Source organism: Bombyx mandarina, chromosome 09 (assembly GCF_030267445.1).
Source record: "Bombyx mandarina strain Sakado chromosome 09, ASM3026744v2".
Classification (NCBI taxonomy): Eukaryota; Metazoa; Arthropoda; class Insecta; order Lepidoptera; family Bombycidae; genus Bombyx; species Bombyx mandarina.
In genome coordinates, this window is record NC_143216.1 from 8,469,544 (window position 1) to 8,482,451 (window position 12,908).

At 38.3% G+C, this 12,908-nt stretch overlaps 2 protein-coding genes across 4 annotated transcripts in view; one reads left to right on the forward strand and one right to left on the reverse strand.

Moving 5' to 3' along the window:
* The window catches only part of mal (molybdenum cofactor sulfurase), a 25,564-nt gene continuing 12,656 nt past the window's right edge, over positions 1 to 12,908 (forward strand). For 2 of the 3 annotated variants that reach the window (XM_028170253.2, XM_089729794.1), the window contains exon 1: positions 1 to 270. In XM_028170253.2, coding sequence (XP_028026054.2) covers positions 231 to 270 — 40 coding nt within the window. In that variant the 5' untranslated portion in view covers positions 1 to 230. Of the gene's footprint in view, positions 271 to 11,314; positions 11,365 to 12,908 lie in introns of all 3 variants that reach the window. The other variant, XM_089729793.1, reaches the window with a different exon arrangement.
* On the reverse strand, positions 5,907 to 8,217 carry LOC149502329 (lipase 1-like). The gene has a single exon (XM_089729840.1). The coding sequence runs from the start codon at positions 8,096 to 8,098 to the stop codon at positions 6,908 to 6,910; it is 1,191 nt and encodes a 396-aa protein (XP_089585966.1). The 5' UTR covers positions 8,099 to 8,217; the 3' UTR covers positions 5,907 to 6,907.

A 12,908-nucleotide genomic window follows, 5' to 3' on the forward strand; every position in this document is an offset into this window, starting at 1 on the left:
TTTAACACTCTTGGGTTGTTTACACGTTTTATTTTATTGCAAAACCAGTTACAGAATTCTGCTCAAATACCCAGCTCATAAAAAGTTCGCCTAGTCATTTTAATCTCAATATAATATTTGATTTTTTTAAATCTATTGTTATAACTGTTGCATCGCTGGACTGCTTTGTCGTATTTCGTGTAACCGGTCACTCTGTTTTTAGGAAGTGATAAAATTAAAAGGTTTTCAAAATGGGAGCATTGAATTCAATATTCTGTAGGACTGAAACAGGTAATTAGTATTTATAATATAAATATATTTTTTATGTAGTACGGAACGAATTTAAACAAATTAATTACAATTACACGAAAATAATCATTATATAACAAGATATTGAAAGTTAATAATACATTTGAATTGTTTTTCGTTCTTATTAAAGAAAAGGCTAAAACAAACGGATTTGTGGTATATAATTAAGGGTAATTAATTAATTAATTTTTAAAAAATTTTTGCAATTTAAAATTTGGTCATGGCATTAATCAATCAATCTATACTAATATTATAAAGAGGAAAGATTTGTTTGTTTGTTTGTTTCGAATAGGCTCCGAAACTACTGGACCGATTTGAAAAATTATTTTTCCATTAGAAGCCGACATTGTCCCTGATGAACATAGGCTACTTTTTTTATTTATTTTTTTGGTTTCATGTGTGTTTTAATGTTTCCGAAGCGAAGCGAGGGCGGGTCGCTAGTCGTTATATAAAATGAAAAAATATGTTCGTAAAATAAAACAATCAGAATACACAAAAAGTACATATAATGGTCACTCTTATCGGGTAAAAACAATTTCCAGAACACAATTGCCAAATTATAAATAAACCAAATTATAAAAATATTATAAAAAGAATAGCAGACCGATATTTTAACGCTTTGCACATATGATGGCTTACTTTTAATTCACTTATTCAATCATATCAATAGGAATGTATTAAAACTAATATTATAAATATTGAGTAGTTCGATCGTCGGTGGTTGGTTAACTGGTGGTAGAGCGTTTTGTGAGCTCATAGGTAACTTTTTTTTTGGTCAAGACGAAATCGCCGAACTTCTGCCGTTCACTAGGGATGGCGGGCGGAGCATGTCGGAGTCGAACCGACTAAAACCTCCTGTCGCTCAAGAACCCACTTCCGAACATCGCATGATACAGAACTCCTGAAAAGGCAAAGAGGGAAAAGTGAAGCGCTTAGTGCGGAGCACATCTCTCCCATCACCCTCCCCCTTGGGACGCCGGACCGGCTGTCGTCGGCGCCACGACCACCAGCCCTCTCGGTCGGCTGGCTATCCGAAGCCTGCCTAGATGACGCCGGTTAGAGTGAGTTATCCTACGGAATACCCCGCTGGGTCAAAACCAACGTGGGTCGAGGATAGCCGACCTTCCATCACCCGAATGTTCTTGCGTAAAACGCGTGTAGAGCAGCTTGCACGTCGTCTTCTTAGGCCCCCCTCACCGGTCCCCGGACCGACATGTTAGGTGAACCCGAAACACTTAGAGGGCCAGGGCTTGGACGAGATCCGCCTCTCCGGACCCCGCTCAACGGCGGCGGGCTTGTGGATCTCTTACGCGCCCCGCCGCCTCCTTCTGCGAGATGGTGCACTCGCAGAAGTCGAGCATCGCCTTCCACGACTCGTGGCCGCCGAGCATCGATGCCACAACACACGGCAACGACAAGTTGTTTCCTATTTTTGCGACGAGGTCACGGGGCCACCTCTCTCATGCGGGGCAGGCGACGAGCGTATGCTCCGCCGCACCTGCGTCAGTCGTAAAGTGAGGCGTCCTCTGTCACGATTCACCCAATCTACAAGGACCGGGCAAATTGACTCGACGGTCTTACGACCAGCCGAAGGATCGACCAGCCGCCTGCACCATGACTCCAGTACTGACCGCTGAGATTGGGCGCCCCGCGCTCCGACCACACTGAGGCTGGTACGAGCTGCGCCCCGGGCACGAAGATCAGCCCGCCACTGATAGTCAGCACCGAGCGCCTCTGACTCCAAGGTGGTGTCCAAACCATTACACACGCCGGATCGAAAAAGACAGTGCGATAACCATGGATCACCCTGACCGCGATGTTGCGTTGCGGCTGTTGCAGCAGCTTCGCTACCCCCACGGCCAGGGCCTGGCCCCACACAGGTATAGGGCCATTGATCGCATCACCCCTGTATAGAGACGGCGCGTCACCTGGTCAGGCCCCCTGACGTTGGGCAGAAGCCGGCTTGACTTGCCAGCCACCCCCAAACAAACGAGGGACCAGGTTCTGAAAGTGAGCACAGAAGGTCGGTCACTTTCAGAACCTTCAGAAGGCTGAGGTACTTCAACTGCACCCCGACCCGATAGGGACGCCTCCAACCACGATTGGGCATCGACAGGTGGCACTCTCTGGGGCCTGTGGAACCACATGGCCTTGGATTTACTGAGCGCCACTTTGAGGCCCAATCTCCTGAGTTTGCCGATGACATGCGCCACCTCAGCGGTGGCAATACGAGCAGACTTAGCCTGGGAGAAGGGCACCCCCCAGCACCCAGTCATACCTGATATTCCACAAAAAGGGGCCGAGCACTGACCCCTGTGGAACACCGTGCACGACCGGGAAACGGTGCACGATCCCATCGCGTCCGGCACACGTGAGCGGGTTCTCCGTGTCTTTCAAGCGTCCCCCTTATCACGGACCAGGGCAGGGTGTTAAACGCATTAGCGATATCGAATGACACCGCCAAGGCCACCCCGCCCCCGGAGACGGCCTTCTCCGAACTCACTGCCAATAGCCTTATAAGTGAAACATTTTTAAATTTCACATATTTATACTCATTTAGATTTCCTATATCATAACATTTTAATGAATATACCTCATAAAAAAAACGTTTCTATCATAAAGCGTTAACGTATACTTAAAGTATATTTTATACTCAATTTTACTTAAATTTATTATAAAGTATAAAAACTCAAGGACTAATGTGACTACCGCGATTTTTAATGAAATTCACACAGCCATTTGTTTCAATGACTCGTGGGTTAAATGTCCTATATTGATAATGCAACTCCAATAGCCTTCCCCTGAAGAGGGTGGTACTATTGGACCTGATGGAGTTTTAAGATTTCAATCTTGTGTTTGAAGCCATAGGCATTCCGATAACTGTATGTATAGGTTCCGGTAATCGCTGAATATCGGAAGGACGAGGCTGTGTGGCTTATCTTTCCTGAAAAACGGCAAAACAGTCGTACTTGACCGTCATTGTTTTAAAATAAAATTATATATGACTGTTTCCTCCACGAACGCAAAAAAAACTATACTTGATAACAACACAATGTTATGCATTAGCACAAAAGATTATAATTTATTTTATTAACTGAAAATTAGTTAATTATGTAAATTATTTTAATTCTACGGAACTTGAAAAATATTAAAATTGTTAGTTGCCTAAAAAAAATGCAATATTTAATTTTGAGTATCCGGAAGTTTTTTTTTTTCATTTCATTTTTGCATTAACAAAGGAAGATTAATTCAAAATACATGGCTTAATATTCTAAAATGCATTACCGAAGTCTTTAGACACCACAAAATGGAAACCACTTTGAACTATCTAATGAACGGCTTTGAATAAAGGATTTCAGAATTAAGGACAGAAATGAGCAGCACGATACCAACAATGCGTGCATGTTCAGAACAAACAACTTCACCAGACAATAGGCTTGATTAATTAATAATAAAGTTAATTGGGAATAGACTAATCACTTTGTTTACTGAACATGTTTGTCCGTAATAATTACCAGCAAACAGTTACATTTAAAAACGTACTTAGTATTGTATATATTATTATGTAGATATAAGTATATATGTTGGTATTAAATACAATTTATTAATTAAACTGTACGGCGAATATTTACCACTTGTTTAATATATTCATTTGCGGCTACAGAGCAAGTATTATTAAGTAAATCTGAAATTGTGGTTTGAACGAAAACAAACAGAAGGCGCTTTTTAATGTTTTTCAAATTACTCCTTAGAACTGCGTAATGTACATACTTCCGATCAAAGTACTTGCTAACTGGTCAACCGTTAGTATCCACTAGAGGTCACACCGGCAGCAATCAAATTGACCCAAGATGGGATTTCACATGATGATCACATATACATTGTATATCTTAAAGATTTAGTCAGGCGATTTCTTGGAAATTTAACATTTCCGTCACCAATTTCAGTAAAATAAAGTTATCGTTTATTAAATATCAAAGAATGTCATTGACCTTTACCCAAAATTGACTCATCAATTAATCTTTTCCCTAACTCATTACTAATAATTTCGATAAAGGTAGAATTAAAAATCATTATAAGATTGCCTTAAAAACGGAAATTATAAGATTCTTAACTAATTTGCCTCGACGTATTTTCCAGCGTTACGAACATGTAACGTTCGACTTTGGTTGTTTACTTGTTTTGCAACTTTTTTTGGTCAGAGGAGGAAAATCATTTTTTTTAAATACAGTCTGAACTCGAAGCACGTATAAATAATTAAAAATCGTTGCGTTCGACGCGTACCCGGAGAACTAAAAGTAAAAAAAAATACACACACACACACATATGTCAGCGAGTCTCGTCGGGAGCCGAGGGCCGAAAATTAAAAAACTCGGTTTTCCATACCGTTGTCGCGAACAGGCGTCCCGTTCGAATTGCCTCTCTACACTCAATTTAACGTGGAAAACACTCTGCTTTGTCCAGGTAACGAACGCAGCCCAAGTCCTGTCCGGTCAACAAGCCCTTAATTTTCGAACGCATTATAATTGTGTGATTTTTATTTATTGCTTAGATGGGTAGACGAGCTCACTGCCCACCTGGTGTTAAGTGGTTACTAGATAGAGCCCATAGACATCTACAACGTAAATGCGCCACCCACCTTGAGATATAAGTTCTTAGGTCTCAGTATAGTTACAAAGGCTACCCCACCCTTCAAACCGAAACGCATTACTGCTTCACGGCAGAAATAGGCGGGGTGGTTGTACCTACCTGTGCGGACTCACAAGAGGTCCTACCACCAGTAATTACGCAAATTATAATTTTGCGGGTTTGATTTTTATTACACGATGTTATTCCTTCACTGTGGAAATCAATCGTGAACACTTGTTAAGTACGTATTTAACTTAGATGCGATAGCTTTAGTTTCTAAACGTAAATTTCTATAATGTAGTGTACATACTCGTATTTATGCACATATGTACGTCCGTACACACATACAATACAATCGTAGCATCAATTGTCGTTACAGGCAATACAGTGAACGGATTTCTATATATTGTATTTCGATTGAGGGACAAGCAAAAATATTCCTAAATTCGGTAGGCAGCGGCTTGGCTCTGCCCCTGGCATTGCTGAAGTCCATGGGCGACGGTAACCACTCACTATCAGGTGGGCCGAATGCTTGGCTGCCTACAAGAGGTACGCCTGGTACGCATGGTGCCTTATAGATTTCTACTGCGAAGTAAGGTATACTGTTGTATTATTAATTACATGTAAGCAAGTTGCAAACTAACGCGGTTGAGGATTACGATCCTATTTCTTTCTGACAGCCGTGTCGATTGAACTCAATGGAGACAGTCGACGTCGCACAAACACACGTCATTTCGGATCTTGCCACCACTATCGTTGCCACCACTATCCACTATTGTCGCTTATAGGTACCACAAGCACCAGTCACCATTCTCGTCGAACCCGTCCCTCGCTACGAAGGGTTCGGCGAATAAATTGACCCAGAGACACGGCCCACTGAGTTTCTAGCCGAATCTTCTCAGTGCGTCGCGTTTCCGATCCGATGGTAGATTCTGCGAAGCACTGTTCTTGCTAGGGTTAGTGTTAGCAACATCTTCAACTTAGAGCCCCCTGAGCTCAACTACTCGTCTTGTTACGCTGGAATAGCCCCCTAAGGTTACCAGATTAGGTAGGATAAAATAAAAAAACTCGTCGTCCCTTGTTTGCAGCATGTAAAATATTTACAAAAAAAACGAGAAACAAATTGGTTTATCGAATTTATTTCTTTATTTATTTATTTTGATTTATTTATACTTTATCAAATTATGTAAGGTGTAAATGGTGTTGGTATGTAATTTCCGTAACATTTTAATTTGAAATTTTATACATTTGAATGTTTTAAACGGCACCGTTATACCGTATAATAGTTGAAATTGTGCTCGATACTACGTCTATACTGAACATATCTTTGGTCAGTGCTCGATAATGCAGACTTGTTTCCTATACTTAGAGTAATTATATGTTCTTAATAAAATTATTTCATTTATTTAGCATACATATTTTTTGTCTGTGTGGTAGATACTACATATTTATTATGCTTACTATTTATTAATTAAAATGACCCTGACATTCTCGCGGATTTTTCTCAATAATGAAACTGCATTCTAAAACAGTGATAAAGTCATGACTGTATAAAAGCATCTGTGAAGGTCCATTTGAATAAAAACTTTTACATTTAATTTTGACACTCAAGTAATATTAACATATTGATAAGTCGAGCGTGAAATTATTGTATTCCTTTTGAATTAAACTAATGTTTCATCTAATTCTCTATTTAATACATTATGCTCCTGAAGATCAATATTAATAAATAAACTAGAGAACTATAACACATTAAAAATATGGCAACATAGTTAACGACCAGTTCAATAGGCTACATAGTAGATCAAAGCGGATTGAAATCATTCATCCAAACGGAGTATGTAACTCGATTTTCCATTGCTCAAAGAATTGTTTACAGCTTAACTGAGATTGAAAATTAGAATACATCACACCGGTAAAATAAATAATAATTTAAATCAACTCTTTAGGTATTAGCCCATAAATTTACTAAAGTTTACCTTCTGCTGCATCACGCGTTACTCGTTAAAATACTTATTATACGACCGTTAACCAAACTATTACGCGAGCCGTACACATATTCTAAATGTGTAAAATCCAAAGTAGCATTTAAAACTACGTAACTTACAACATTTGGTAACTGTGATACCGCTTCTTTTACATTATCAATTCTACTAAACCAGTCCGTTTCACTGGCGAATAAATATAACGGAGCTTCTACTAATTTTAAATTATATTTCGGTGGCTTTGAACTGTTATACATAATTATATTTTTAGTATTACCGTAGTCGAACCTTTGAAACTGTCCACTTATATAACTTTGGAAGTAATGTAAAAATGTTTTTGTAGAAACACCAGCAGGTATGTGGCTTGCCAGAGCCGGTAACCTCTCTGAAACCAACTTCTTTAAGTCGGTTACACCATAATTGAGGAAAAACTCTAATAAGCACAGGACGTTTTGTAACTCCCCTCCACGACACACTTTAGCGTGATACAAATTAAAAAACACATTATCTGAGAACAATTCATAAACACCGATATCGTTCACAAAAGACGACACAAAATCTATATTATTTGTAAAAATGTCTACAAACGGATGTATTATATTCTTTACTGTCGTAATAGGTGCTAGTAAAAATGCGTTTTGTATTTTTTTGTTATATTCCGGTTTCATGGTGGTCATGACAAAGAATATTGTCGTTCCTTGAGAGAATCCAACATAAGATAGTTTCGTGTGAGAAGTCGTAGAAAGTATATGATCAACAACGGCGGGCAAATCCTGAGATCCCATTTCTTCATAACTGAAGTCCCAATACTGTTTCCTTGGAATATTTTCTATGTGTCCTTTACTGTATTTGTTTCCTCTTGCATTGTAAATCCACACATCATAATTGAGATCCGAAAGTTGGTAAGCTAGCGAATGAGACCGATCAAAAATCAGCCAGGAATCAGAACTGTCACCGATTCCGTGCACCAAGAGTATTGGAGGTCCTGTCTTCTGTATCCGAAATATACTTAATTTGTATCCATCTTCAGTAATGACAGTGTGGTTTTGTGAAGCATATCCATATTTTGCCATTAATTGTGGAGAGTCCAAGAACAAGTCAGAATCACTGATAATTTTTAAATGGTTACTACTAACGTAATTAATTAACATTGGAAGCACAATTACTCGTGGTATTATCACATAACCAAAGTACATTGTTACAAAATACGTCTCACTACGACAAAGACGAAACGTTATCTGAACCTTAAAAATTTGGCTTCGAGCTGTGGGTCAATGCCAAGCAACCCAAACGTGCTGCCTAGCAATGACCTCAGGGAAGGATTCTCAATTCACGCATTTTTTTCTAAGTTACTCAAATAAAGCATACTAATGCCATTCAACTCAAAAATTAAATTTGTGTATTTATTCAAAATGATTTCAGTCGAGACACGTAAAATTAAAATAAATTTTTTTTAGAGATGGGAATTAGACACTTAATTTTAATCGAGAGCCATCGTACTCATGCCTGCGTTCGTAACTCATACTAGGGCTCACCTTCGAAAGCAGTTACACAGCTTATTATAGTCGGGTTATGTTCTAAAAAAATGCTCGAGTTCATCTTATGAATAAGAGTAAATTTTCGATTTTGTAACAGAAGCCATGGTACAATGTGTAGCCATGACTGTCCATTTTGTAAGGTGCTTGAACTTGAACTTTCTTTTGTCACAACAATAAGGTCTAAATATTATAAGCGATTATTATGAATTTCAATATCCTATCGAAATTTAGGTATTGTAAATTAAACTATGGTAGTCCACCCCATAAACTTGGCAGTTTGAAACTACCCACGCATGTGTTTGATTGAATAAAACAGCTTTTCTTCTAAAAAAATATTTTAATTGACTATTAGCGTTTTCCATTAATGAAAAAAATATATTTAATTATACCTTGTACTCCTTTCAACAGTTTATTGAAAATAAAAATATACCCAAACGAACTATAAATACAAGTGGTACGAAAAAAGATCAATATAATTTATTAATATATATTTTTTTTTTTTTTAGCTTAGATGGGTGAACGCGCTCACAGCCCACCTGGTGTTAAGTGGTTACTGGAGCCCATGGACATCTAAAACGTAAATGCGCCACCCACCTTGAGATATAAATTCTAAGATCTCAGTGTAGTTACAACGGCTGCCCCACCCTTCAAACCGAAACGCATTACTTCTTCACGGCAGAAATAGGCAGGGCGGTGGTACCTACCCGCGCGGATTCACAAGAGGTCCTACCACCAGTAAACTCCCTTCTCTCCCCCATCAAAACATCGAAGATAAATCGTAGATTAAGATCAAAGCCTGAAAGTGGAAAATAACATTCTGTGTTTCATGAAACAATGGTTTTTGTCCTAACATTCATTCTCTAGCCCGAGCGTTTATAAATATTATATTAAGAAGAAGAAGAAAAAACTTGAAATAGAAAATTTTAAATTCTAACTTTGTAACGCAATACAACTACGACAGAAAACTAGTTACATCAATTAAAGATAAGTTTCATCGTAATGTAAGCTTCGTGAAAATAACACTGTTACCTACCACGAATAATCTATAGTAGGTATCATTAATTTTATCTTTTGGTTCTTTAATTCAGTTTTATTTAGTGACATTAGTGTTTAAACTGGTTTTATTATTACTATAGAAGCACGAGTTAACAGTAAACGTACTAAAGCCGCGTTGACAAGAACATAATATGCGTCGACCGAAGGCACTTTGATACCTACTCGCACAGGTAGGAGCCCTTTGAGATTTTGACTGCTAAAACATTTATCATTGAGTTTCACACCTAAAGTGATAACTTCATTGTTGATACAAATCTGTAAAAGTAGTATTTGTTTTAAGTATTTTATTATTGTGTTAACAGTTTAGCAACATTACCGAAATGGACATGCCTTTTATTGGCATACCGAGCTAACCAGTAATTAATAAGGGGCTTAAAAGTAACTATCGCCATGTCAGTACGAATGTAACAACTTGTCGGGCATGTTTTGTGTGAGCTCCATTAATACTCGAATGAAGATGAAGAGAACTCGCATGGTGCTACTCGGTCTGACCATACTCTGATGATATTGTCAACGCGCCTTAAGGATAATAAAGAAAGTACTTATGTCTACAGTATGCTTTCATTCCATATACAAACTACATAAACACTAGTTAATAAAGTAGAAATATATATATTTCTTTATTCTATTTATTAGCTTATGAAATACATGATAACCGAAGCAGAACCGAGTAACTATATTCAGATCCTGGGTGGTACATATTAGTTGTTGTCAAACCAATATCACATGCTATGTGCAAAAAGCACAACTCTTCTTTTTCTTTTTATACGAAATTTTGATTAATAAATAGTTAATACTTGGACTGAGTCGGTAGTACACTAGTTAACGCCCCTCGCTGCTGGGACGTAGGCCGCGGGTTCGTTTCCCACACTTGACAAACATTCGTGGCAAACAACTTTGTTCGCTCTGTAGGTATCTAGATGTTTATTATTTATTATATTTAAATGTATGTATTAGTCTCTTGTACCCAGTCTACATCGATTCCTAGTTATGGGCCAAGTGGGAATGTCCAGTTCACCCCTAATTATTTATTTATTTAATAATTAATGTCGAAATCTCTGAAAAATCCATATGGCATATTTTATTTTGGCAACGATTATCCTTAACAAAAGATACTGAAGACCAGCTATCGAACCCGGATCCCGTGAAACAGTCAACAGTATACAAACCTGACAAATGTTCACTATTGAGTGAGTAATGCGTTTCAGTTTGAAGAGTGGGGCAGCCGTTGTACCTACTGCAAAAAGTGAGACTTAGTCTCTCAAAATAGGCGGCGTCATTAATTTGGTTGATGTCTATGGGCTTCGGAGACCACTAAGCACCAGATGATCTGTCAGCCCATTTGAGCAATAAATAAAAAGTTTTTAATGTGAGACAAACATGCAAGAGTTTTCCAACATGAAAATACATAAGTTTATAATCACACATCGGTGTCATAATAATTCATTTTTTGTTTTTGTTTCACACTCCACAATACTTGCGGATTGTAAAAACATTAATCAATTATTTCGTAATGATATTTGTAAATATTTTCAATGATTCAATACAGTAATCTTCGCGAGACAATCCAATTTCTCAACTACGCACGCTTGTGTAACAAAAAATAACATTTACCGACATTCAAAACATCATAAACATTCGTGAATGTAGCTCTTACTAAAGCATTAAAATTATTTTATTCAGTAGCAGTGGTCGAAGGTGACAGTTTATTCGTGTTTTATCCAGAGAAATCCTTAGGTTTTTTCACATATATAAATAAATAAAAATGAGGTATCTTTTAAACTTTATCATACATGTTAATACTAGATATATTTTTAGGATTACTTCGATTTCAAAGTTTTAAACATCATGACGAGATATTTCGTTTGGTAAGTATTTTATTTGTTTAAAAATCATAAAGAATTTATATTTCTTTTATTTTAATTCATATATTATGTCAATGACATGTCAAAAACAGCAATATACATAAATAAACCAAACTCTAAAAAACCGGGAAACCGGACCCGCGAATAAATTTATCTTCCTTGGACTGCTTGTGCCCAGTATAGTTTTCACTAACCACTTGTAGTGCTCGTTGGATGTTGCTTGATTGTTTGATGGATGGCTGCTCGTTGTAATTTAGGATAGCCATAGTGGACTGAGTGACAGCCAACCCTAGATGACAAGATAAATTATGATCTCTTTTCGTTAAATAAGATCAGGAAACACCAGTTCACGTAATTTCTCAATGTACTTTTTAGGATAAGTCGGTGGTTTGGCAAATACGGCGAATCAATATTTCGGCATTGTGGTATCCTCTGGCTTTTGCTTTATAAAGCACAAGTCCGGCCTCGCGTGGAGTACTGCTCCCATCTCTGGGCCGGCGCTCCCAAATACCAGCTTCTTCCATTTGACTCCATACAGAGGAGGGCCGTTCGGATTGTCGATAATCCCATTCTCACGGATCGTTTGGAACCTCTGGGTCTGCGGAGGGACTTCGGTTCCCTCTGTATTTTGTACCGTTTGTTCCATGGGGAGTGCTCTGAGGAATTGTTCGAGATGATACCGGCATCTCGTTTTTACCATCGCACCGCCCGCCACCGGAGTAGAGTTCATCCATACTACCTGGAGCCACTGCGGTCATCCACAGTGCGTTTCCAGAGGTCTTTTTTGCCACGTACCATCCGGCTATGGAATGAGCTCCCCTCCACGGTGTTTCCCGAGCGCTATGACATGTCCTTCTTCAAACGAGGCTTTTGGAGAGTATTAAACGGTAGGCAGCGGCTTGGCTCTGCCCCTGGCATTGCTGAAGTCCATGGGCGACGGTAACCACTCACCATCAGGTGGGCCGCATGCTCGTCTGCCTACAAGGGCAATAAAAAATAAAAAAAATACTCAACGTCCAGGTTTTAGATAGGAAAAACGAGATAATTCATTACTTTTATGTTATACGATCTCAAAGGTATTTTAAACCCTTTCCAAAAATTGTTAAAGCTTTTATAAGCTACCGGTCGGGATCCTTGTCAAGTAATAAAATTTACATTTACGTTTATTCTAGATTTCACAGTGTGTGAGCACAAATGTGAAATCTCGCGGTTTTTTTTTGTCTTTATATCATTTCCGTAATTTCGAAGCCTTTAACAGTTTTCGTGGTCACAAAAGATAGTAAAAACGCGAGATTAAACTATAAAATTAGTTTTAATTACGTCTACGACTCGCACAAACTGATGAAAACACTAAGTAATAAATGGCTTTTGACTTTACCGCCATCATGGTACCTGCATCTGAGAAAGATAAAGTTTCCACTTCTCTCCACACTTTCATACTACTTCCTTAAGGCGATGCGTCATGATAATCGCAACAATTTATTATTGTAGGTCACCTTCCTAGGATATCTTCTTGAAATTGAGTAAAAAAGTGTAATAATTACAGA